A 23,400-nucleotide genomic window follows, 5' to 3' on the forward strand; every position below is an offset into this window, starting at 1 on the left:
TGTTGATTTCGACAAGAAGCGGTGCATTCTCGACATACGGCAGAAAATAGTTAGAAGGGTAAAGAAAGATCAATTGGGGCAAAGTCAAGCAGCCCAATTTTGATTTATGGGCGAGTGCCCGCTAAAACGCACACAGTTTTAAAATGTCACAAGCACTTGCAAAAAATGGTGCGTTTTCAGGAATTCATTCATAGGAGAAACATTCCAAAAAATCAGAAGCTTCGTGGAAAAGTTGAGTGGTGGGGCGCTATGAGGCGGGGGTTGACATTCCATGGAAGCTGTAGGCAGGAAGTTGTGGAATTTCCATGAAAATGAGAGCAAAGCACAGAGTTCGACATGGATTTTTCAACTGTTTGACGTTGATGTAGCATAGCGGGAACTTAGCGATAAAAATGCCATGCGTAGCTACTTCGGGGATCCATGCCTGAAATTTAACAAGGCAGCCATCTTGGGGCTCACAATTCGACCCAAGCCTGGTATTTTGCCATTTTGATTGAAAGCGACCATCTTGGGGGAATTCCAGATTTTAGAAAATGGATGCGCCTAGACTTGGGATGCTAGGTCACGGCAATCCCAGCAGGAATCCAGATGTGTGTGTGTGGATGGAATGACACGAGATGTTAATTCCTGGGAGCAATGTTCCGTCACTCAGCGCTCCGACTCGGAACATTCCTCTCAGTTCATCGCCGGGCGAGTGAGGGAGGGTGATGCTTGCAGGAATTAATCAGAAATTTGGAGTATGCAAGTGAGAAATGGGCCAAAAAAGGGCGACGGTAAATCTCAAAGACACCTGCCCTGTTTGGGAAGAGATTCTCCATGGCTATTTTCAACAAGTAAAGACAGCAGCGGTGAGAGAACGAATGGCATCCACGGAATGCCATCGCTGTCTCACCGAGCGGGCCAACGAGGAAGGCATAAATATTGACATTAAGAATTTTTTTCTTTTTTTTATATGCGGCACAGCTGCACATGCCAAGACGGAAGATGCCTGATAAGGCAGATCTCAGCAGTGGAAGATCTTCAGGGTTTGTTTAAAGGAAACGGAGAACTGATAAAAAAAATAATAATAAATTGTGCTGATTGGAGCGTAAAAATGCAAATAGTTTTTTTTGGTCAGATACATTATTTTGTTTTTATTTGAAAAATTATGTAAATAGTTTGAAAAAAGTATTTTTTTATTTTTTTATTTGAAAGTTTTTTTTGGTTTTTTTGTCAGATCAATTTTTTTTTTCATTTTAGAACTGCTATCAAAATAAAAGAGAAAGCCATTTGCTGGACATATATTAATATCTTTAATCTCTCAGTCGGGTGAAATATTAAGTCATATACTTCACCAAAAAAACTTCACAGCAATGTCCATACTGGATCAGAAACTTTTTGTGTATCTATGTCACCTGTTATAACATTAATATGAGAACAAAACCAAATCAGAGAACATCTTTGGCACCAGAAAACAAACAAACAAAAAAAGAAAAACAATTATATATTAACTTCACTTGCATGTAAACACATTCCGAGGGAGCCATTTTGTGTTCCGCTGCATTGACCAGCAAATGCAGTGATTCATATCGTGTGCGATGGATGGGAAAGCATGAAGTGGAACGAGCCATTTAATGTCCGAATTTACGTTTGGGTAATCCCCACTGACATCAACGGCGACACTTCCAAACTGGATTAGTGTACCGAGGTGGTATTTCCCCCCCCCCCCTTCCAGAGTGGGCATTCCAGTTTAATACGAAAACACATTCCAGGCAAAGTTGGAGTTTGGCTGATGGCGGAAAGCAAAGTCTATCTAAAGCGGGGGGAATGCGCAACGTTTTAACGAGGGCTGAGGGACTTCACATTCCCCGCTTTAGATAGCCTTTTTTTCTCACTCCCTCAGCCAGGAATGTGAGAAGATTAGCTTCCAGCGCAGGGGCGAGGCAAGGCCAGGGGGAATTGACGCTACAAGGCCGCAAATATTAGCTTCGGAGTTGGAAGGTCTGACCCGTGCGAAGGCTAAATTCAACATCACGTAGCGTTAAGTTGAACCTCGATGGAGTCCTCATAAAAACTAATCCTGAAAAACAAACCTTCCCTTCTCTCACGCCTGAAATGTAGCGAAATAATGTTTTCGTATCATCAGCGTTGGGCGACAACGCTTTGGGATTTTCTAAAGCCGCTCCGCGTTGAGAGTTTTGTAAACGTTCCATCCCCAAAGATAAATAAAAGTTAAATATACATTGTTCTGTCACACAGAAGACACGGCACGCCTCCACCGACAACTTCCATTCTTTTAAATTATAAAAACATTTAGCTTAAAGGGCGACACGATACAAATAAGCAGCGATGACCAAAAAAATAAATAAAATACAGCAACATCCCTCAAATGAGGATCTCCACTATCTCGGAGTCGTTGTTGATGCTCTCCGAGGCCCGTCGGATTCCTGCCAGCTCGGCTTCTTCTGAATTATCTGCGCCCGACAAACATCATCGTCATGACAACAATTGAAGATAACAATCTACATTTATTAAGAAACAAAAACTCACCAGAGGCGGCCATGGCTAACTTTGGTTCGAGTTGGTCACATTGCGTGCTGGAGTCCCGGCTTTTGCGTCGTAGCACGGCGCCACCTGTCTGGTCATCCGAGAAGCTCTTTCCTGCGGATGCGGACAAAGAAAGAAGTAGCTTAATTAGCTTTGCTTACATCCACATTTACACGCTCGCTTCTTCCCATGACTATTCTGGATCGGGGCTATTCTGGAGGCGGGCCGTGACACGCATTCCATCTTAAAAACGCCTCGTCTATTTGAGAACCAGGAGGGGCCGTCTGGGTTTTTTTTTCGGCCAGTTGTCCCTCGATACGATCTCGCGTTAGCTCACCTTTAGTTTCGGTACTGCCGGTCGCCGTGGCGATGGACGGGACGGACGCGGTCGGACGAAGATTGGATTGCTCCCATCTGGAGCGCTGCTGGAGGACTTTAATCATGGCATCCTTCTCCAGGAGCTGCGCGTGAAGGGCTCGGATTCTGCACACGGACGCTCGCGTTAATCGATAAATAACTTTAGGCATTCTTTTAAAAACACAAAGGCCATCCTGTATTCTTATCACATAATGATGATCTCTGCCGGATTACGCAGAACACCAAATATCAGACGGAACCAAAGCACTGGGTATCTTTTCAATTTTAGAGGAAGTCTGCAAGCTCCAAACATGTGTGAAAAGTATTGAATGGACCCATTGTGAAGTTAACAGGGATGAATTTAATTTCTATCTTGGAAAATCAGTTGGTGGAATTCTGCTGGATTTTCCGGAGACCTGGAATTGGTCCGAGTGACCTGAATGGTTATTGGGGATTTTCTAGAACATTTTGCGTACCTGTTCTCCATCTCCTGACGTCTGTGATTGGTCAGAGGCAGGTCCTCGTTAAAACTGCTGTCGGGGGAATGTCGGGGTGAGGTGTTGATGATGGTGGTATCTCTGTAAAGTAACCAAAACTGTTAAAAGAAAAACTGGGATGTTTTTGGGCAGCTGTGATTTTCTCATGTACCTTTGAGCTGCAGCTGTGGCGGCGGCGTCCATGGCAAACTGTCTCATGGTGCTTTCCTCAAGATACTTCTGTTCCCATTTGGTGATGTCTGCTTCCAAGGCCAGGATACGTTCCTCACGTTCCCTCAGCTGCTGTTGCGACAGCGAAGAGCTTAGCTCCGAAGCCACGGAGCCCGAGGTCTGGTTCTGAAGGCAACGTGGGTTAAGTTAGTTCCCCCTGATGGATTTTAACTCTACCTCGAGATTTCCTCCATCGGGAAATATCTTCACCTGTTGCACACGCATGCTTTTGAGTTCCTGCTCAAGGCGGGTGCGCAATCGCATCTCCAGTTCTTCTCGCTTCTCGCACGCCGCCTGCAGCTGACCCAGCGAGCTCTGGAGGCGTTCCACCTTCTGCACGTAGGCTCGCTTCCTGTGCAGTTCGTCCTCCAGTTGGCGGTTTCGGGCGTGCGCTGAGAGCAGAGCCTTCTCCAGGAGCTCGCGTCCACGCTGGCTCTCCTCCGCCGACACCCGCAAGTTCTGGAGGGACCTCTCCAGACGTTCACGTTCACGTTGCTGCTCCTCATCTGGACGCACATTTACACCGAGTTAAAAAAATCTTTCATATGGGTGTTCCACAGGGATCAATTTCGGGCCCCTTGTTGTTTTCATTTTCTTTCTTCCAGGCTGTGTGGATGACAGCTGTGGTTTCCTTTTATAAATAAAGTTGAGAAGAAATCGACACACACTGCAGCTTTTGTACTTGTTTTTCCGTAACTCCTCAATAAAACAGAAAATGATGTGTCACTTGGAAAAGGGGCTTGATTACACAACCCCCCCCCCGGCCCCCCCCGTGCTGTGACTGCATGCCTGCCAGGGGAATGCAGACTTCCTCTGATCCACTTACATGCGCACACACGTACATACACAAGGCATAGCTTTGTACTGCCAAAAGCTGTGGAATGCCTCCACGGAACGCCAAGCAAACAAGAAGCTGAAAATATAAGCGAGCGCCAGCGAGACGGTGAAGTCAACGCCCTACTATTGTCCGACTTGTGTCCAGTCCACAAACAAGTGTGTGTGTGTGTGTGTGCGTGGACTCACTTTGTTCGAGTAGCTTGAGGAAAACGTGTTGCTTTTGTTCGGAGCATTCGGTTTCCTTGTCTGCTCTCTGCTTGGCGGCGGCGCACACTTGTTCTGGAAAGCAACACATGGTTTAGGGTTTGAAGTTCTGGTATCAAATTACCGAGTCACGCCGTACCTTTGAGATCCCGGTTGAAATCGTGCATCCTTTTGATCTGGGCCTCCAGCTTGTTCCTCATGGTCTTCTCCAGCACTTCACGCTTGGATGAGCCCTTCATTAGAGTCTCGTACGCCTCGGAGATCCTGGCGATCTCATTCTCCAGCTTGGAGGAGACATTGGAGCGTCAATCAAAGAGTCGAGGAAGGAAAGAAAGAAAGTAAAGGAGGGACAAAAGAAGGAAATCCTCCTCATTTACCTTATGCAGCCGTGCGGCCTTCTCAGCGTAGATGTCCACTTCCCGCCTCAGTCTCCAGTTCTCCCGCCTGAGGGCATCACCCTCGTCTCCGGACCTTTCCCTGATGGGTGGAATGAAATGAATCGACCGCAGACTTTAAACCAGTCGAGCCGAGTCGACTATACCTGCGCTGAGAATAGAAGGGTGGAGGCGGGTTAGGGTCAAGGAAGTACACCTCCTGGTCCTGGGGTGGGTACCCAGGCGGGGGTCCCCGCGGGTCCCCTTGAGGAATGGCGGTGTACAACTGCGGAAAGCTCTGAGAGGTGCTCATGGCCGGGAGCATTCTAGGCCCCGGGTTCCCTTCCAGGGTGAGTCGCATGAGGCGCTCGCTGAGGGAGCGGGCGTGCTCCCGCTTGGCATCCCAGTGCATGTCCACGCCAGAGTCCAGCTCCCCTTTTAGGTACTGCGAATGCACTTTGGCCTCCTCGTAGGTGGGAAGCTCCTCCCCGTGGTAGGAAATCCTCAAAGGCTTTTCCGGATGAACACAGCTTCCCTGGTATTCCTGGCCTTGGGGGTCCTGCCGGGTGGACATGTGCAGGTACTGGCACTCGGTTAGGTTCTCCTGAGAAGAACGAGGACTTCCTCGACCACCGCCGCTACCACGTAAGGCCTGCTGCTGGATGGCCAGCAGGGCACGGGTGTCTGCTAGGTTCCCGAAGCGAAGCTGCTCCTGGATGAGGCGGTGCAGGACCGTCCCAGGGGCAGCCTCGGCGGTTCTCATGTCCAAGAAGGCGAGGGGGAGGCCTGGATGGGGGGGGACTTGAGGAACAGCACGGATCACAAGGAATCTGAAGGAAAAGACACTTGTCAACCTCTCAGTTAGGATTTCAGCGTGTGAGGGAACATGAAATTTGATTTGGTAGAACTGCATTATAAGTGCCTGAAATTTGGTAGGCATGCTGTTCATGAGTTGTCCCACAAAAAAAGTCTCAAGAAGATTTCTGAAATGAGACAGCAGCTGTTGATCAACACTTAATATGCTTTATGGTGCTGTCCGAGTAATTGAGCCAATCCGATGTTGTTGATCATCAGCTAAATAAATCAGTTGAATAAAAACCCCAGCCAATGAAATGTCATAATTCCTCAAATAGTATTTGCTGATTGCTCCACAACTGTCTTGTAAATAACACATAAAATTATTTTTTTTTGTAACATTATTGTTGAAAGCCTGTAAGACTGAAGATGAATTAAAATAAAATAAACAATGCAGATTTTTTTTTTTGGAGTGCCAATCAAAATCAAGAAATAAAAATGTAAAAACAAAACCATCATGTAAAATTCTACACAATGCAATTTTACACTTTAAATTGTTTTTTTCTTACTAATTTCTTACTAACTTAAAAGGTCTAGAACAACCTTCCAATATTTTTAACACAAAGCTCTGCACGACCCAACGGCCAAGAATTCTTCTCCACGTACACTTCTTGCGCCATTGTGTAGCACATTCCATAAAACATAAGACGGGGGAGGAAAAAAATCGATAAAACACTCAAAAACTCACCAAATTTTAGTCTCATCACACAAAGAAGAACACTTCAAAGTCCGGGAGTAAAAAAAAAAAAAACTCCGAAAAGCTCCTGGAGTGCGCAAATGCAGTCCACGCGCGCAACTGAGTGTGAGCAGACTGAGTGTGGCTCATAAAAGGCTCACAGGCTGATTGTTGCGAGGGAGGAATGAGTGGAATGCTGAGGCTTCACGTCCCCCGGGGATCAAACACACCAGAAGGAGGGGGGAGAGGAAAAGGAAGGAGGAGGTGGGCAAGGGGTGGTGGTGCTGATGATGGCGTGAGCAGGGGGGGGGGCTGTCTAGCTATATATGTATCCACCTAGCTTTCCAAGGGTCTAATGTTGCATTCAGGGACTGTCAGAAATTACACTATTCCTGCAAAATGACCTTTAGCGATTGTGACCTTCAGGGCAGTTGGAAATGTTAGTACACTGCATTTGTAAGATGATAGATTTCAAAACTAGTCTAGGATTAATCATTGAGGGTAAATATTTAAGCCGGGGCTCGTGCCGGGTAATTGTGGAGTGAGGGTCCTGGTGTGCTGGCTGAATGGGTTGGGGGGTGGGTTGTTGGTCTACGAGGCACGTTGCCTGCCAGCTGTCCACAAACTCAACCCCCCCCCAAACAATCTTCCCTCCTTTGAGCAGAAGCTGTGAGAGATGCATTGTTCTCCCCCCAAAAAGCAGACATGATGGGGGCAGACCTGCCATCTGCTGCCCTCAACCCCCCCCAAGGCACCATCATTCCAGCTTTTTGGGATCAGCTGTCCATCCATTGGAGGGTGGCGGGCAGGGGGGGGGCTAATATGTCGGCAGCTTGTAAACAAAACAGCGCTTGTTAGCGCCTGCCCGCCTCGTGGCCCGCCCAGGTTTGCAGCCAAACGTCCACCTGCTCATTTGCATGGCAGTTCAACTGACACTCGTCTCCAGATAAGACTTGAGCCGAACCCCCCCCCCAAAAAAAAACAACCAACGGCGCTAAAATTCCGCTTACGCTAATCAGCACAATGTCGTTTTTGTGTTTTCTAGAAGAACTATTTTGATAGGAGTTCAAAAACTATTTCTGCGAGCTTACTTACATAAAGGGAGACAAGAATAAAAAATTTGGAGTGTCACGAGTAGACCGATAAGGTTCCAAGAAGTATTGCCTGAAAACACACAGGAAGTCAGCCATTGTGGTTTGGGATCCTTCAAAGATTAACTTAAATTGGACTGTTGGGAAAAATTCCACCTCAAAGACAAGTTTCCCTGAGTAGCATGAAATTTGGTAGGAATGTCAATCATGAGTAACCCGACCAAAAAGTCGTTTTTCCTGAAAGTGGTCGTTTTTTTTAAAATATATATTTGATTTTTCTAACCCTTGTCTTCATATACAAAGTAAGTCTGCCATTGACCTCCTAAAAGACATAAAATTGGGTTAAAAAAAAAAAGTCAATCATGAATAGAACCACAAAAAAGTTTCATTCCAGGGGACTTGTCTTGTTGTTTGATTGTTGTGATTAGAAAGTAGTAGTTTGTGTGTACACCAAACACAAAGCTATTTTCTTTGTTTTCACCTGCAACATAAAAACACAACGCACAAAGCAGTCTCCTAAACGCTGATGTGGTATAAATAAACTTTTTTTTTTTTTTTCTTTTCCTAAAGCTAAGTACGGGTGCCACTTTGGTGGAGTTGGCTGAGCACAATGTGAGCTGCTGTGTGCTGATGGTGATGTGAGCTGAGGTGGGAGAAGCTTCTTTTGTTTGACCGACACCCCCCCCCCCACACACACACCCCGCAAAGGAGGAAATGGACACATTCCTCAAATTACCATGACCATGGCGTCTGACCTAGCTTGCAGTTTGCTGATGGGGCGGAAGGGGGGGGGGGTTAGGCACCCCACATGGTCACCCAAATTCATGACCACTAACCCAGCATGTGTACTCGCATTGTGATCACTAATCCTGATTAAAATACCTGTTGCACTTTTTGATGATATAAAATGATATTCTTTATCTTCTGCAAAGAAGAACGATAAGATTTAAGATAAGCACATGGATTATCGAATAAATGCCCACCGAGTCCATATGGAAAGATTCATGTGAAGCGTTTAAGCAAAACGGCAGATGTTTCCGCACACAAAAGAACGTGTCCTGCCCCGCAGCACTTCGATGTGCACCTGTCACACACACACACACACACACGCAGCATATGGAGATCGAGACAAAGATGGAAATGCAGGTTGAAGTGTGTTCAAAACAGACACACAAACCTTTCATTTGACCCTTCGTTAGGCAGTTCAACAGAAAGCCTTAGATAACGTATTGAAGAAAATAGAAGAATGTATTGTAAATATATAATTTTATTTTATAACTCTTATAATTTAATTTGATTTTAATTTGATTTTGTTTTTAGAATATGACTTTTTTTTCTTCCATCAACTGCAATTTAACTTCTTACCGCAATATGATTTATTCAGTAAAAATGTTCAGATGCAAAAAATGAGGCGAAAGCAAAACAAAGCCTGAGGAGTTTTCCGGTACGAAGCCCCGCCCCCTCCCAGATGGCCAGTAAAGAGCAGATAAAGTGTGTGTGACCTCCCTTGGGCGACAAAATAGGTGTCAGCAGAGAGCACTAAAGATTGGGTCCATCTTTTTTTTTTCTGTTGCTAGGCAGAATTCATATTGCTTAACAAGTATCGGCTTTTTTACATTCACAGTAAATCAACTGTGTGTTTTGTGAACGCCATGGCCCCCCTAACACACACAGAGGAAGTGCTGGACTCTGGAGTCAGTCAAGAGTCAAAGGAAAGTGACATTCCTTTCTAAAATTACAATTGCTTGTTAGTGCGTGTATAATTGTACCCGAGTATGTATTACCCATCTTTTGCACATAATACTAAAACTTTCTCGTAATTTATTTTGCACAAAATTTAAACTGTTTTTTTTCATCAAATGCAATGTACAGCTGTGAAGTCTTTGTTTTCTTTACATCTCGCACACACACATTCACTCTCAGCGAGTGCAGCTGCTGGGGGGGGCGGGGGGGGGCAATGCACCCAGCTCAGGTGGCCTTGATGACCTCACCAGGTCACAAACGCAAATCTCACGAGAGTTCAGTAAGCCTTTATAATGTGTGGGCGTGGTGCCCCCTCTAGTGGTACATGAAGGAATAACCTAGGGACAGTAATTTTTTTGAGACAGATTTTTTAATGCTGTATTTTGACCTATAAAAAAATAGATGTAATTCACACGTATATATTTTAGCACCATTTACATTCATATTTGAAGTGAAAACAATTCATTTTTTACCACAGAACTACAAGGTAAAAAAAAAAAAATCTGAATTTCCTGGCAAAACAAAAAAAAATGAGATCTAGCAGAATTCCTTTCACTTTTCAGACCTGTTTAATGTGTAAAGTGTTTAAAAAAACTGAAAGAGAAGAGTTTTTGCTCCACCTTCATGATGTCTTGGCATTGAGGTGCTTGGCCACGGTGGCAGCGTGGCTGTCGCCCATGCCGAGGATGTGCATGTCCATCTTTTGCAGAAGCTCCTTGGAGTGAAGCATCTCCTTTTCCAGGTAGTGCGACACGGTGGCGTCCACCTGAGAAGCATCCTGAACAAATACCAAAATCCAGTCAGCGTCCATCATCTTGAGAGGATGGCAAATATGCTTTTAGGCGAATGACGTCCCTCCCACGTGTTTGGGAGATGTCCAAGAATGTGTAGAGGCTCACCGGCGGCGAAGGCGAGATGAAGCTTCGTCCCTCCAGAGCGCGCCTGGTCAGCGCCGACTGCTCGCCGGGCGGCTGCCGGGAGCCCGTCGAGCGAAGCTGAGTGAACAACCGCTGGATGTCGCCGTCAAAGGAAGTTCCCTCGCTGACACTGCTGCTGACAAAGCGGTATTAAGTCAAAGTAAGTATCAAGTGAATTATGTTTGGCGTACCTTTCCGCAACGGTCTTGGGAGGGTCGTCTGCGGCGTGTCCTTGCAAGGTCGGCCCGTCCCCGGCGGGCCTCGGCCGCGGCGTCTGGGTGAGCTCCGGCCTCAGCTGGGGTTGCTCCGTTCTGCTGCTTTCCCTATGGGAGGTCAACGACGTTGCAGATGACGGCTCAGCCTGCGAGAAGAAAACAATCAGCATAAAAAGGGAAGTGTGATGAAAGCCATAGAATAGGAAATAGCGCGGATAACGACCGACCTGCTTCCTCACGTCATCCGTGTCTCCGCTGTGCCGCTGCTCCGCCCTCGACAGCTCCTCTCTCAACTGAGAATGTGCATGAAATATCAACAATGGTTAAAAATATGTTTAAAAAATAGGTTTTAAAAATATGTTGATGGAAATATGGTATGTAAATAAGAAACAATTGTCTAATAAATGTAAAATAAATAAAATAAAAACAGACATACTATTGGGGTACATGAAATATGTAAAAGTGAAAAATTAAAATCTTTGAGTGAAATGTTTGTGTCAAATGTAGTTACATATTTTTGTTACATATTTTTTTAATTAAAAAAAAACATTATTATATACCTAAATATTCAATTGATGTGGTAAATAAGAAATGTGGAATATTTAATATGATGATGTCACTTCCAGTATGATGTGTCACCAGTGGGAGGGAAAAAAAAAAAAAAAAGATGTCCAACCCTTTTCACTTCTGCTACTGAAGTATCAAAGGCGTCTTTTAGCACCCTGGCTTCTTGTTGGACCTTTGCGTGCTGGACGCTGGTTTCTTCCAATCTGAGCACAGTCACAAAATCATTCTTATCAATCAATCCTATACACACGCACATACTACACACTTACCTCTCTTTGAGTCGGGTCACTTGCGCGTTGAGGTGAGCCTCACACGTGCGAGCGCGGTCGAGCTCGGCGGAGGCCCTCTGCAGATCCTCGCGAAGCTTCCCCGCGTCGTGAGATGTCAAGCACTCCTCCAATGAGCTATAACAAGGACACACACATTATAGATACACACTTGATCTCACTCATCAACACCTTTGTATACAGACTACCCACCTTATTGCTCTCTCTTTGTCGTGCAACATGTGTTTGAGCGTGCTGACGTCTTTGTGAAGCCTTTCGATCTCCTCCGTCTTATCCTGTCGACCAAAACCAAGTTGATCGGTTCTGCCGATATTTTTGCAACGCTCTTCCTCCTTACCTGTCGCTGCCAACGGTCGTTCGACAGCCTCGTGTTTGCCAGGGCTCGGAAACGTTCCAGTTCCATTTCCTGCATGTGTAGATCGTGGTGAACTTTATCCAGCTGAGAACGCATTCGCTGAGCATCCATGCAGCAGTCGGCGTGTAGACGCTCGGATGCACGCTGTGCCTGGACAACGATCATTTTCTCGATTGTAAGATTAATTAGGATGTTTACATAGGTACAAACTAATGCGTTTACTTTGACGTGTGCAAGCTCCTCATTTAGATTGTTCTTGTGGGCCTCCAACTCTGCCAGCTGCGTCTGGTAGACCACCAACCTCTGACTGTACTCCTGCAGCCAGAATTGGAAGCAGTCACATCACCAGCAGGTGGCAGCAAAGGGACAGAAAGACAGTTGTATGGAAAGCATATTCCAGAATAAATCTATCATATCAATGTTCTGTGTAATACCTCAAGCTTCTCCTTTAGCACCCTGACTTCAGACACGTCCTCATCTTTGGATTCCTCACTGATGGCTTTCTTTATGTGTCGACGCTCAAGCTTCTGATAATTCCTCTTTAATTTCTCCAGCTGAGGGATTTCACACGGAACCCAGTGAAGTGGGATAAAGTGAAACTGTGCTTTTCGATTTTTGGACAGTGACAACACATCACAACGGCTCACCTCCTCACTAACTTTTCCCAGCTGCTTCTCATACTTGGTTGCCAAGTCATGTCGTCCGGCTTGGATGTCCTCCACCTGCTTGCGGAGAACTCCAATCTACAACGGCAAAGCGAAAGACAAATGTCAGAGTTTCAGGAACATATTAGTACACACCACGTATGATTTACCTCCAGGTCTTTGCGCTGGATGATCACCCTGGATGTGGAAATGTCCTCCTGGCCACCCTTCAGCTGCTGCTGGAGGTCCCGTATCTGTGCCTCCCACTCGTTCCTCTGCATGCTCATCATGATGTCGATCTGTCGCATCAGCTCCTGGAGCTCAGGCTCGCACGCTGACAGCACTGAGCTGGAGAATTTGTAGACAAACAAGTGTATGAAATAGCAGCCATGACAAGTTACAAAACTATTAGCATGACTCTACCTGAGGTCCGAATTCAGCAACGAGCCCAAACACGCCTCCATTACAGCTCATAAATGTTTTCAAATATTAACCATATAACTTTAATAGACTATATATACATACTTGGGTAAAAAGGTGAATTAGCTACCGGCTAGCAACAACCAAGCTAACTAATCGTTTACGTTTAAAGCGAAGCAATCTAGCGCTTAATATCTTAGTTTTTTAAAAGACTAACTGCTTGCAGCTAGCACGTTAAACGGAAATAAGTTACCAATATTTAGCGGTCAACTGAACATTGAAGGAAAACAAACTTCTCAAAGTACATGAAAAGCAAAAGCAAACTACTTCCTGTTTGAAACGAGAGACCCCGCCTTTTTCTGTGACGTCATCACGTCCGACGGAAGCCGTGAGGCGGAATATGTCATTTTTTTCATTTTATTTCTTTAAAGTTGTCATTTTCTTAAGTTTAAACTTTGATTATGATATTTTGTGCAGGCATCGCATATACTGAAACCATGGAAATAATTTAATTTATAAAAATCTTTATTATAACAAGATCTCATATGGCAGAAAAATGTTAACTTGTCAATGACAGTGTAATTTTTTTTTTTATGATTCTAATATTAGACTTTGCTCTTGTGACAGTGAGCCAGCACATCCTTCAGCGCCTCCAGCACCATGTCCGCACTCGAAATGCTGCTGTTGCATCCCATCAGACCGACACGCAGCACCTGCAACAGCCGACATGTTAGGTTGCTAAGTGACATGCTAGCTAAGATAGGAATGTTGATTGGTTGCCAAAGAAGTAGGTGACAGCAGTTTTCACGTTGCTAGCTAGCGAGGCACGTGATTAGCGCATTAAAGGTTAGGCAGGCTCCCAGCAAGACAGATAAATAGACACGTAGGTTGCACACTACCATGCCAGCAGAAGGTCCGAGCCCCCCGGAGATCTCCAAGTTGTGCGTTTTCATGACATAGGCCGTGATCTCCTTCCAGTCGTATCCATCCGGAACCATGATTGTCGTCACCGTCGGCAACCTCAAGGCCTTGGAAAATTCGTATTAGAAATGATTACAATTAGTGACGAGTGACCCGAAATGACCAACCAAACATTTTACCTTATCCTCCACAAAGAGCTTAAGTCCCATACGCTCCAAACCGGTGTGGAAATACTCAGCCACTTCCCTGTGTTTCTTCCAGGAATGTTCCAGACCCTACCAAGCAGCAGACAATTAGTTCATCCCTCACGAAGAAATATTTACTTCCGTTATGTGTTTTGAGCTACTAAGTGATGATTTAGCCTCACCTCCTCCACTAGGATGGCCAGGCTCTCCCTGAGGGAGTAAAATGCAGAGACGGGACCTGTGTGGTGGTACCTACGAAGATGATTAGTTCATGAAAAGATTTCTGCTTTGAAACCGTTTTAATGGAGTCCTTACACTCGGGTGGCTTTGCCGTCACATCCCCAGTAGTTAGCCAGCCATCTTAGGTCCAAGAAGAACGACACCGGCTTTGTTCTGCGCTTGAATATTTTCTGACTGTGGGCAAAATGCTGCATTTCTACATGGAAATTGTTTTTTTTGTAGTTGACTGGTGTTGTATGAGTAATATGCTTGATTTTGAGGCCTTACCATGCTCGCTCACTGAAGGAGATGGGTGCGGTTCCTGGTGGGGCGTTCAGAACCTTCTGCGAACCCGTGTACAGGATGTCGATCTCTAAACAGAAAGTTTCCCATTGCCTTGATGTTCAAATTTTTTTTTTGGACAAACGTGATCGAGCATATTAACTTTATATACCTTGTTGGTCCATGCGCACTGGAGCGCCACCTACTGACGCCACAGAGTCCACCAGCAACAAACAGTCGTACCTGTTGAGGCACAAACACAATCATCATCATTGCTTCACTTTTTTTTTTTTTTTTTTTATCATTTTTACTTGTGACAGAGCTGTCCGATGCCGTCCAGCGGGTGGAGGATGCCAGTGGACGATTCTCCGTGTGCCAGGAAAAGCAGTGCAGGCCTGTGTTTGATTAACGCCTAGCATGGCACAACAATCAATCGATATTGATTGGTTAGCATGTTAGCGTGAGTGTCTGCCTACCTGTTCGATTTCTGCATTGGTGAACACTCCACCGGCAATAATGGTGTGAACCACAGCACCTGTTGAGTCAATGAAATTTCAGTCTGTTGATACTGATAAAAAAAAAAGTCAGAAAAAAAATGTAATTGCTAAGAAGCCAGTGTTACCAATCCTCCCTGCCATGTCCGCCGCCCGCTCTCCCCAGATGCCGTTAACTGCTACCAGCACGCTGTCGCCGGCCTCCACGGCGTTGAAGATGCCGCACTCCATAGCGGCGTGGCCCGTGCCACTCACTACAAAAGTCATCGGGTTCAGAGTCTGGAACAGATATTGTACTCCGCTCCGGATGTCGGCCATTATCTGCAAAGCAACACGTCATTCATTTTCATTTTAAAAGATTTTTTTGTAGACACATTTTTCACAGTCAAAATAAAAAGACAATCGGGTGTTACCTCAAAAGTTTCCGGATGCATGTGTCCGATGACGGGATTGGCTCCGGCCTGTAAGATGCGTGGGGGAACGTTGGAGGGTCCAGGTCCGAACATGTGGCGCCGAGGAACCGTCATGGGAGTTCGCAGACGTTCCGGAGGTGGAACCGCCAAGGAGGACATGGCTAAATCTGTGTGGAGAGCTGTGCAAACTCGGACCAGACTGGTTTTCCAACTTTGTTTGTCTGTCAGTCCTTGGCTCAAGTTAAATATTAACGAATGACTCATCACTTTTTTTAGTGGCATTGTATAATCCAATCAAGTTGTAACAAATGATATTTGGTGATACGTAATGATATGTCAAGATCAATTTAAAATCTCTATCATAGTGTAAATTGCAGTCTTGGTTTGGTACATAATTGCTAAATAAATATTTCTGTAAAATATTTACTATAAAGTTTGAACATTTAAAAATGTGCAAAAATGCTGATTTAAAATGTCTTGATAAAAATCAGGAGACAAGCTGTTATATTATCAGTATACTTTTTGTATACATTTATTTTACAGAATAAAATGAGTACATATTCCATAATATATTTATATTAATACTTTTATCTTGAAAGGTTAAAAAGTAGCATCTTCTAACTTGGACTCTCACCACCTCATGACAGCCAGAACATGAATGTCAGAAGTAACTACATCTAATATAGTGCTTCTACTGTCTGGTTATATATTTTTGTGGCTATAATCATATTTTAAAAATACTTGGTTTCATGTCCTCGTCTTCATGCGTCATCCTGAGGGATGGTCCTCGGGGTGAGAAGAAGGGTCTTCCCCAGGGGCTCTGTGCTGAAGGAGCCGTCGCGGTACACCAGCTGTCCCCTCACGATGGTGGACCTCACCACGCCTCGGAGAGGCACCCCCAGGTACGGAGTTAGCTACGCACACACAGCTCAAATTTCAGAATGAGTCCGAGTCCTGCTTCAAGTTCAGCCATGTTTGTTTCCTACCTTGTTCTTATGATGTATGCCTTCTTCTTTAATCTATACCAGGATGAAACAAAGTTTTTACCAGCCTTGTAGCTACTTTGATTTTTTTTTTTTTGGTGCAAACCTCAAATTCCCTCTCAGGGTCCCAGATGACCAGGTCAGCGTCGTAACCCGGTGCCAGGCTGCCCTTCTGCTGGCCAAGGCCACAGAGCTGGGCCGTGTTTTGGCACAGGAGGCGTACCGCGTCCCCAAATTGAAAGCCCTTCTGACTGGCTGCGCTCCAGAACAGAGGCAAGCCTAACCAATATCAAACAAGTCATAAATTGTGATTTATGACCATAGAGGAGTTTATGACAAGAGTTTTGTGGCCGGTATTACCAAACTGGAGAGATGAAATTCCTCCCCAGGCTTGAGTAAAATCTCCAAGGTCCAGTTTCTTAAGGTCAGGCGTGCAGGGGGAGTGGTCCGACACCACCATGTCAATGTGGCCCTCCTTCAGCGCCGCCCACAACTGATCCTGCAGGGGGAGGCAAAGTATCATTTACAGACACAAAGACTTTTTAAACGGATTTGAAAATAAGTGACAGAATTGCTGTTGACCTGGTTGTGAGCTGATCGGATGGGTGGGCAACACTTGAACTGCGTGGCCCCCGCTGGTACGCCCTCTGCAGTCAGGTTCAGATAGTGGTGGGTGGTCTCCACCGTCAGGGGGGCCCCGCCCTTTTTGGCCTCTTGGATGAGAGGCAACGCCTGAGCTGAAGACAAGTGGACCACATGGCAGCGCACCCTGAAGCACAAAAACACACCGGATATAAAACAATGTCCCTGAAATATGGCTAACTGGTAGTTGATTGTTTCTTGTTGTCATGGTGATGATGATCTCACTGGTACTCGGTGCAGAGCTGTACCACACTGCGGATAGCCTCCACTTCCATGATGTCAGGTCTGGACTGCAGGAAGGTGTCATATTGTTGAGCATCTGATGTGGACATAGGTTAACATAAGTCCATATACCAGATGAGTGAGACTACAATAAGTGTTACACTAAATAGAAAATTACCGCCATTGCTCTCACTAGTCTGTTGAACTTCCTTCTCAGCATGAAACTAAAAGAGACAAAAAAAAAACATCCCACGTGTAGATCTTCCATCATCTTTTTTCATAAAATGCTCAATCTGAGTAAAATACACGCAGAATGTGGTCAGATGCTAACTGTATGCAAAACAGTGCGCTAAAGCTAACTGAAACTAATAATGCTAATGATATGTAAAACAGTTAATGTTGCCCTGCTGTGGTGTATTTGTGTACCAGTAGGACACTTCCTGTTCCTCTCAGCTGCTCCATGGCAGCCTGAAGGTCTCCATGGCTCACGTGAGGGAACTCATCCACGCCGCTGTGGATCAGGAAGCACTTGAAGCCAGCCACTCCGGCCTGAATCATGGGCTGAAGTTCTAGCTTTAAGTAGAGGAGAGTTTTGAGAGTTCTGCATGCCTGAATGGACTCCAGCGAGTCACTTTATGCTTCCGCCATGTGCAAATCAGCTGTGTTCACTCCCACAACGGCGCAAACGGCCCTTTCTAACAATAGGGCTCTATGTCCATGGGTAGTGAGAGAGGGAGCGGCATTGTTATTTGATACACCGCCATACCTGATTGCCGGGAATCACGCCACCCCAAAAGGCAGTGTCCACGAAGCATTTACCCGTGGCCTCGCGTAGCTTCTCCTGTAAATTAGCCAGCGTGGTGGTTGGAGGGATGCTATTTCTGGAATAAAAGTAATGTAAAGGGTTGATTCAAGTTAGTAGAGAATGTAGAGAGTAAGAAAATCATTTCACGTGATACTTTGCTCGATAGATGGGTAGGTCACTCACAGGGGCATGTCCACGATGGTGGTGACACCTCCTGCTGCCGCCGCCCTGGTGGCCGTCCAAAATCCTTCCCAGGAGGTGCGTCCGGGCTCATTGACGTGAACGTGACAGTCCACGATTCCCGGCATCACTACACTATCGCCCGCATCCAACACCTGAAAACAAGGCTGCAGGGTTTATTGGCCAGCTACCTGTTGAGTTAGCAAGTTTGCTATCTGCTTAATGCAGAACCTAGAGAGCTATCTCGTTGTAACTTTATTAGAGCTCATTAACTTGCTTCTCTGTAGCGTGCAACCTCATTTGTGACCCGGTAGCTTGTGACAACTAGAAATCTAACAAGTCTCCTACCTAGGTAGCTGCAAGCAGAGTTGAATTTTCCTTTTTATTTGATCTTACCTCCACGTCCTCTGTAAATTCCTCAGTGGAAAGCACCTGATGGATCTTCCCATCTCGTATGAGGATGACTGCAGACCCAACTTGTTGGTTCCCCAGAAGAACTCTGGTGCTCTTCACCGCCGACACAGTGGATCCCAGCTCCATGTATGCATTCAATGCCTGTGAATATGAATAACAAACACAAAGTGTCTGTTTAATGACTAAACCGGATCATGTGCAATCCTCAGGGGTAGCCCTGCCCCTGCCTGCAGTCTAAATGGTTCGAAGAATTACCACCACCATGTGACAATTGTCAAAACACTCCAAACAAGAAGAACATTATTATGTGGTTTTTTTTGTTATTATGTTTAACTAAGAGGACGTTTGAACAATTTTTAACACGCTACAAAGTTACACAACTATCTGTCCGACCAATCTAGCAACCTAGCTAATGAGTTACTTAGCTGGCTGGCTAACAAGCTAATGATCAACCTAATTTTCTTTAATGAAATGACAATGTAAATGAAATACAAGAAATTTAACAAACGAATTACAAATTACACTTGAAAAATTAACCAGATAAACGTTAAATCATAATAATATTGAAGAAAACATCTTCATTAATCTCTTAAATGTTCAATGTTTCAACAGCATTGGTTCCATCTCTAGTGACGTCAGAACGCAAATCTCGCCGAATCACGTGGTTGTTTTCATTACGTAATGTACCGGATGCCGCACAACCCGGGAGGACAAGGCGGGGAAAGCGATTGCTAGACGGATGGCTAGCTCGAGAAAAACAATGGATGAATAGAGTGAACGTGAGCAGCAGGTTTTCTTTTAACAACTGTCTCCATCAACCTCATCATCCTCATCTTCACACGAGCGGCGATGGCGGGCCCGGATCAGCAGAAGCAGCCTCAGCAGCAGGTGGAGGAGGAGAAGGCCGAGCACATCGATGATGCAGAGATGGCGCTGCAAGGCATCAACATGCTCCTCAACAACGGCTTCAAGGAGAGCGATGAGCTTTTCAGGAGATACCGGTAACGTACCCGCGCTCTCCTATAGAAATACGTGATTGTGCGGGTATGGGCGTGTTAACAAATCTGCGGTGAAGTCAACGTCATGACGTCACATCGCCAGGGTCGTAAAATGGACTTGACGCTGAAGCATTTTTAGAGCATCATTAGATGTTTTGGTGTATATATTGATTAAAAGAGGTACCTTCCAGATGCCCTACCTCGATGCCACCTGGTTTAAGTCATCATGGCACATTTCAGCTTTGCAGTTTGTGGTGTGTTTTCACTTGTGTTGTCTTCTGCAGGAGTCAGAGTCCGCTGATGAGCTTCGGGGCAAGTTTTGTCAGCTTCTTGGTGAGTGAGATGTGTTAAGATTATGTGCAAATATTTGGAGTACATGCAACATTATACTGATAAGGTCCTTTGAGGTGTGTGTAAATTATCTTTTCAGAATGCCATGATGACATTCGAAGAGGAGAAAATGCAGACGGCCTGCGATGACCTGAAGACCACCGAGAAGTTGTGTGAGAGCGACAGTGTCGGCGTGCTGGAGACCATCAGGAACAAGATTAAGAAGAGTGTTGGTTTATTTTAAAACACTCGATTTCATTTGATGCATTCTTGTCAAAGACAGTTCTTGAATGTTCTGCGTATGTACAGATGGACTCTCAGCGGTCCGGAGTGGTGGTGGTAGACCGCCTGCAAAGACAGATCATTGTGGCCGACTGTCAGGTTTACTTGGCCGTGCTCTCGTTTGTCAAGCAGGAACTCTCAGGTCAGCTTCATACTTTCTTCCACGTCTGTGGTGTGGACTATTTTGTTGTGAGCAAAGTTAGTCTTTTGAGTTTTGTTCCATCAATATGACAAATGTGGTTTAACAGCGTACATAAAAGGTGGATGGATACTCCGCAAAGCGTGGAAGATGTACAACAAATGCCACAGCGACATCAGCCAGCTGCAGGACGCCTGCCAGCAGACCCCCGCCGAGACCGCCGCCGCCGCCACCACCGTGCCCGACAATGCCAACCACAATGAAGTGGAGAGCGGTGTGACGTCCGAGGCCCTGGACCGCCTGAAGGGCTCGGTGAGCTTCGGCTACGGCCTGTTCCACCTGTGCATCTCCATGGTGCCCCCTCACCTTCTCAAGATCATCAACCTGTTGGGCTTCCCGGGAGACCGCCTGCAAGGCCTCGCCGCGCTTGCCTACGCCAGCGAGAGCAAGGACATGAAGGCACCCCTAGCTACGTGAGTATGCCCAAAAAATACTAACACGAACTCTCCAATTGTGACTAAAGTTTTTCTTTTGTGCCATCAGTTTGGCCCTCTTGTGGTACCACACGGTAGTGCTGCCCTTCTTTGCACTCGACGGGTGTGATTCTCACGCTGGCCTGACTGAAGCCAAAGAGATCCTGCACAGGAAGTCGTTGGTCTACCCAAACTCCTCCCTCTTCATCTTCTTTAAGGGGCGCGTACACAGACTGGAGGTAGGACTGCCTCAGCCTTACGTTTTGGTGATGCATTCAGGAGCGTGAGAGTTTTTTGTGTATCCTTAGTGTCACATCAACAGCGCTCTGGCCTGCTTCAACGATGCACTGGAACTGGCTTCAGACCAAAGAGAACTCCAACACGTGTGTCTGTATGAGATTGGTACGTTGCGGCTAATCGGGTCTGGCGCTGCTCGTCGGGGATTTGCAGACCGATTGTTTCTATCTGTCTCATCAGGCTGGTGCAGCATGATCGAGATGAACTTCGAAGACGCCCACCTGGCCTTCAAGAGGCTGAAGAATGAGTCAAGATGGTCGCAGTGTTATTACGCTTACCTGACCGGAGGTAAGAAGACGACATTAGCGTTAGTGACATTAGCATCGTGGCATCTTTTTGGTCTTTTTCCGTAGTGTGTCAGGGCGCCTCGGGCGACCTGGACGGCGCTAGCGGCGTCTTCAAGGATGTGCAGAAGCTGTTCAAGAGGAAAAACAACCAGATTGAGCAGTTTGCTGTCAAACGGGTATGCCTTCTAAAAAAGAGACACTGTGTGTTTAAAATGTGGATCTGTGGTGTGTTTTGGATGATTGATTTGCGATGTGTCTTGGATGTACAGGCGGAGCGTTTGAGGAAGATCTCGCTCAGCAGAGAGCTTTGCATCCTGGGCGTCATTGAGGTGTTGTACCTGTGGAAAGCGCTTCCCAACTGCTCGTCGTCCAAGCTGCAGGTCATGAACCAAGGTAGGAAAGTGACGCCGTTGCGACATGTTTGTGTCAACAAAGCCGTGCAAGGGAAGAGTAACGTTGTGGGTTCAGTGTTGCAGCGTCTTGACGAGGCGTCGTGTCGAGGATTGAAACATCTCCTGCTGGGCGCCATCCACAAATGTCACGGCAACATCAGAGACGCCGTTCAGGTAATCCAACAGCCTCTGACAATCACCCCATGTGGTGTTGACTGTGGAATATTTTTGCGCAGTCCTTCCAGATGGCAGCCAGAGACGAGCACGGACGTCAGACCAATTCGTACGTTCAGCCGTACGCCGTCTACGAGCTAGGCTGCGTGCTGTTAGCCAAACCTGAGGTCAGTCCAGTCCTCGTCTGCCTCTTTATTATTTTCTTTATTAAATATATTTTTCAATTTAGGTTCTAGGCTGTGCTGGTATATTTAGATTTAATTCAGAAGTATGTCCAATTTTCTTTTCCAGTTATACATCCAAAACACTAAAAAGTTATCTGTTTAAAAATAATAACTTTAAGGTACGTGTTTTTGATGACACATTTCTTTTGTGTTCCCACCAATCAGACAGTGGGCAAGGGAAGATCGTTCCTACTCCAAGCAAAGGTAAAAATAATCAAATAAGAAGGGTTAGCACACACACTTAGCATTACAGGCTAACACGATTGTTATTTTTTTTCTCCATTTGTGTTTCCAGGAGGATTTCACGGGCTACGACTTTGAGAACAGGCTTCATGTGCGCATCCATTCGGCGTTAGCCTCTCTGAAGGAACTCGTGCCTCAGTGACTCCATACGGGGGTCGACGTTAGCCTTTTTACATCATCTTTTAACCCACGAACTGAATCTGTTTAAGGAAACCTACAGACCCAGTTTGAAAATCACTTATTTACTCATTGTACAATGTTAAGATACCAGTGCCGGATGCAAACTTAAATCTGTACATACAAGTACTGTATTTTTGTCCCACTTGCAACAAACGGCGGCGTGTTTTGACAAGATTTTCGCCCATGTAAAAATGCTTTCACCTATTGTATGATTTAGCTCATCACAACAAGCACCTGTGCATTCATTAAGATGTTTAACGCAGGGAAAAGAACTCAATATTTATTGTGATTGCCTCAAATAGAGTTTTAACTGAATTTTTGCCACACAAATGTTTTCAAAACGGTTTTAACAGAATTTTTCTCAGTGTTACAACACATTTGCCTGCTGTGTAGTACGTTTCTTTTGCCAGTCACACCTTCAATTTGTGATGGTGTCCAGTGTCATCCTTAATTTTCGTGTCGATTTTGATTCATCTCCAACAAAAAGCCACTCCGAGAAGATGGAGGAAATTGTGCTATTTATTGTGTTTGTTATTCCTCATCTCCTTGTCGTGTGATGAACGTGAAAGTGTGCGAGTGGTCCGTTTGTCAAGTAATGTTTTGATCCACATTTCAGTTCAAATGTCACTCAACTCCACAATAAACTCTTTTCCCTCAAAGTGTTTTCTTTTAATCTGACAAGCCATATAAATATATCTCAATCAACGTACCTATCTATTTATATATCTAGCTAGCTTCCAACTAGGCCTTCAATGCTCTATAAATGAAATGAATAAACACAACAGTACATTTTGGTATGACGTCAGCATCGCCAAGGTGCACTTCCTGCTCCCCCCCTCCCAACCC

The 23,400-nt window shown here is 45.5% G+C and overlaps 5 protein-coding genes across 8 annotated transcripts; 1 reads left to right on the forward strand and 4 right to left on the reverse strand.

Annotated features, from left to right (window-relative positions):
• Positions 1-1,268: 1,268 nt before the first annotated feature.
• Positions 1,269-6,865, reverse strand: amotl2a (angiomotin like 2a). Its single transcript, XM_088395060.1, has 11 exons — positions 6,549-6,865; positions 5,173-5,835; positions 5,009-5,108; positions 4,771-4,915; positions 4,614-4,706; positions 3,801-4,096; positions 3,532-3,716; positions 3,360-3,461; positions 2,864-3,009; positions 2,530-2,640; positions 1,269-2,453 (listed from the first exon to the last, which is right to left on the reverse strand). Exons 2-11 carry the CDS (start codon positions 5,766-5,768, stop codon positions 2,365-2,367), a joined length of 1,863 nt encoding a protein of 620 aa, XP_088251186.1. The 5' UTR covers positions 5,769-5,835; positions 6,549-6,865; the 3' UTR covers positions 1,269-2,364.
• A 2,849-nt stretch (positions 6,866-9,714) lies between these two features.
• On the reverse strand, positions 9,715-13,139 carry cep63 (centrosomal protein 63). Of its 3 annotated transcripts, none has more exons than XM_088394298.1 (13): positions 13,029-13,109; positions 12,526-12,703; positions 12,359-12,454; positions 12,146-12,265; positions 11,934-12,026; positions 11,694-11,861; positions 11,549-11,631; positions 11,339-11,473; positions 11,179-11,272; positions 10,730-10,795; positions 10,479-10,648; positions 10,270-10,423; positions 9,715-10,148 (listed from the first exon to the last, which is right to left on the reverse strand). In XM_088394298.1, the coding sequence occupies exons 2-13, from the start codon at positions 12,661-12,663 to the stop codon at positions 9,993-9,995; spliced, it is 1,473 nt and encodes a 490-aa protein (XP_088250424.1). In that variant the 5' UTR covers positions 12,664-12,703; positions 13,029-13,109; the 3' UTR covers positions 9,715-9,992. The 3 variants fall into 3 exon arrangements, with proteins under 3 accessions (XP_088250424.1, XP_088250422.1, XP_088250423.1); XM_088394296.1 differs by having other exon boundaries at positions 9,716-10,148; positions 12,779-13,139; XM_088394297.1 differs by having other exon boundaries at positions 9,719-10,148; positions 10,270-10,420; positions 12,779-13,138.
• Positions 13,140-13,282: 143 nt separating this feature from the next.
• agxta (alanine--glyoxylate aminotransferase a) lies at positions 13,283-15,697 on the reverse strand. Its single transcript, XM_088394301.1, has 11 exons — positions 15,290-15,697; positions 15,005-15,197; positions 14,859-14,917; positions 14,694-14,794; positions 14,555-14,625; positions 14,389-14,473; positions 14,197-14,295; positions 14,064-14,133; positions 13,876-13,971; positions 13,675-13,803; positions 13,283-13,488 (listed from the first exon to the last, which is right to left on the reverse strand). Exons 1-11 carry the CDS (start codon positions 15,569-15,571, stop codon positions 13,381-13,383), a joined length of 1,293 nt encoding a protein of 430 aa, XP_088250427.1. The 5' UTR covers positions 15,572-15,697; the 3' UTR covers positions 13,283-13,380.
• Positions 15,698-15,819: 122 nt separating this feature from the next.
• On the reverse strand, positions 15,820-19,578 carry LOC148388941 (allantoinase, mitochondrial). 2 transcript variants are annotated; one of them, XM_088394300.1, is made up of 12 exons: positions 19,355-19,578; positions 18,518-18,676; positions 18,125-18,276; positions 17,903-18,017; positions 17,563-17,709; positions 17,315-17,360; positions 17,140-17,233; positions 16,855-17,041; positions 16,633-16,771; positions 16,379-16,551; positions 16,276-16,308; positions 15,820-16,203 (listed from the first exon to the last, which is right to left on the reverse strand). In XM_088394300.1, the coding sequence occupies exons 2-12, from the start codon at positions 18,659-18,661 to the stop codon at positions 16,051-16,053; spliced, it is 1,383 nt and encodes a 460-aa protein (XP_088250426.1). In that variant the 5' UTR covers positions 18,662-18,676; positions 19,355-19,578; the 3' UTR covers positions 15,820-16,050. The 2 variants fall into 2 exon arrangements, with proteins under 2 accessions (XP_088250426.1, XP_088250425.1); XM_088394299.1 differs by having other exon boundaries at positions 18,125-18,288.
• LOC148388942 (tetratricopeptide repeat protein 39C-like) lies at positions 15,924-23,213 on the forward strand. The gene is made up of 15 exons (XM_088394295.1): positions 15,924-16,191; positions 18,544-19,536; positions 19,818-19,866; positions 19,964-20,092; positions 20,173-20,287; positions 20,394-20,757; positions 20,828-20,996; positions 21,066-21,159; positions 21,235-21,342; positions 21,408-21,517; positions 21,611-21,734; positions 21,810-21,907; positions 21,970-22,074; positions 22,297-22,335; positions 22,427-23,213. The coding sequence occupies exons 2-15, from the start codon at positions 19,385-19,387 to the stop codon at positions 22,514-22,516; spliced, it is 1,746 nt and encodes a 581-aa protein (XP_088250421.1). The 5' UTR covers positions 15,924-16,191; positions 18,544-19,384; the 3' UTR covers positions 22,517-23,213.
• Positions 23,214-23,400: the final 187 nt, after the last annotated feature.

This window comes from Syngnathus floridae, chromosome 13 (genome assembly GCF_059516105.1).
Source record: "Syngnathus floridae isolate MCC-2025c chromosome 13, RoL_Sflo_1.0, whole genome shotgun sequence".
Taxonomy (NCBI): Eukaryota; Metazoa; Chordata; class Actinopteri; order Syngnathiformes; family Syngnathidae; genus Syngnathus; species Syngnathus floridae.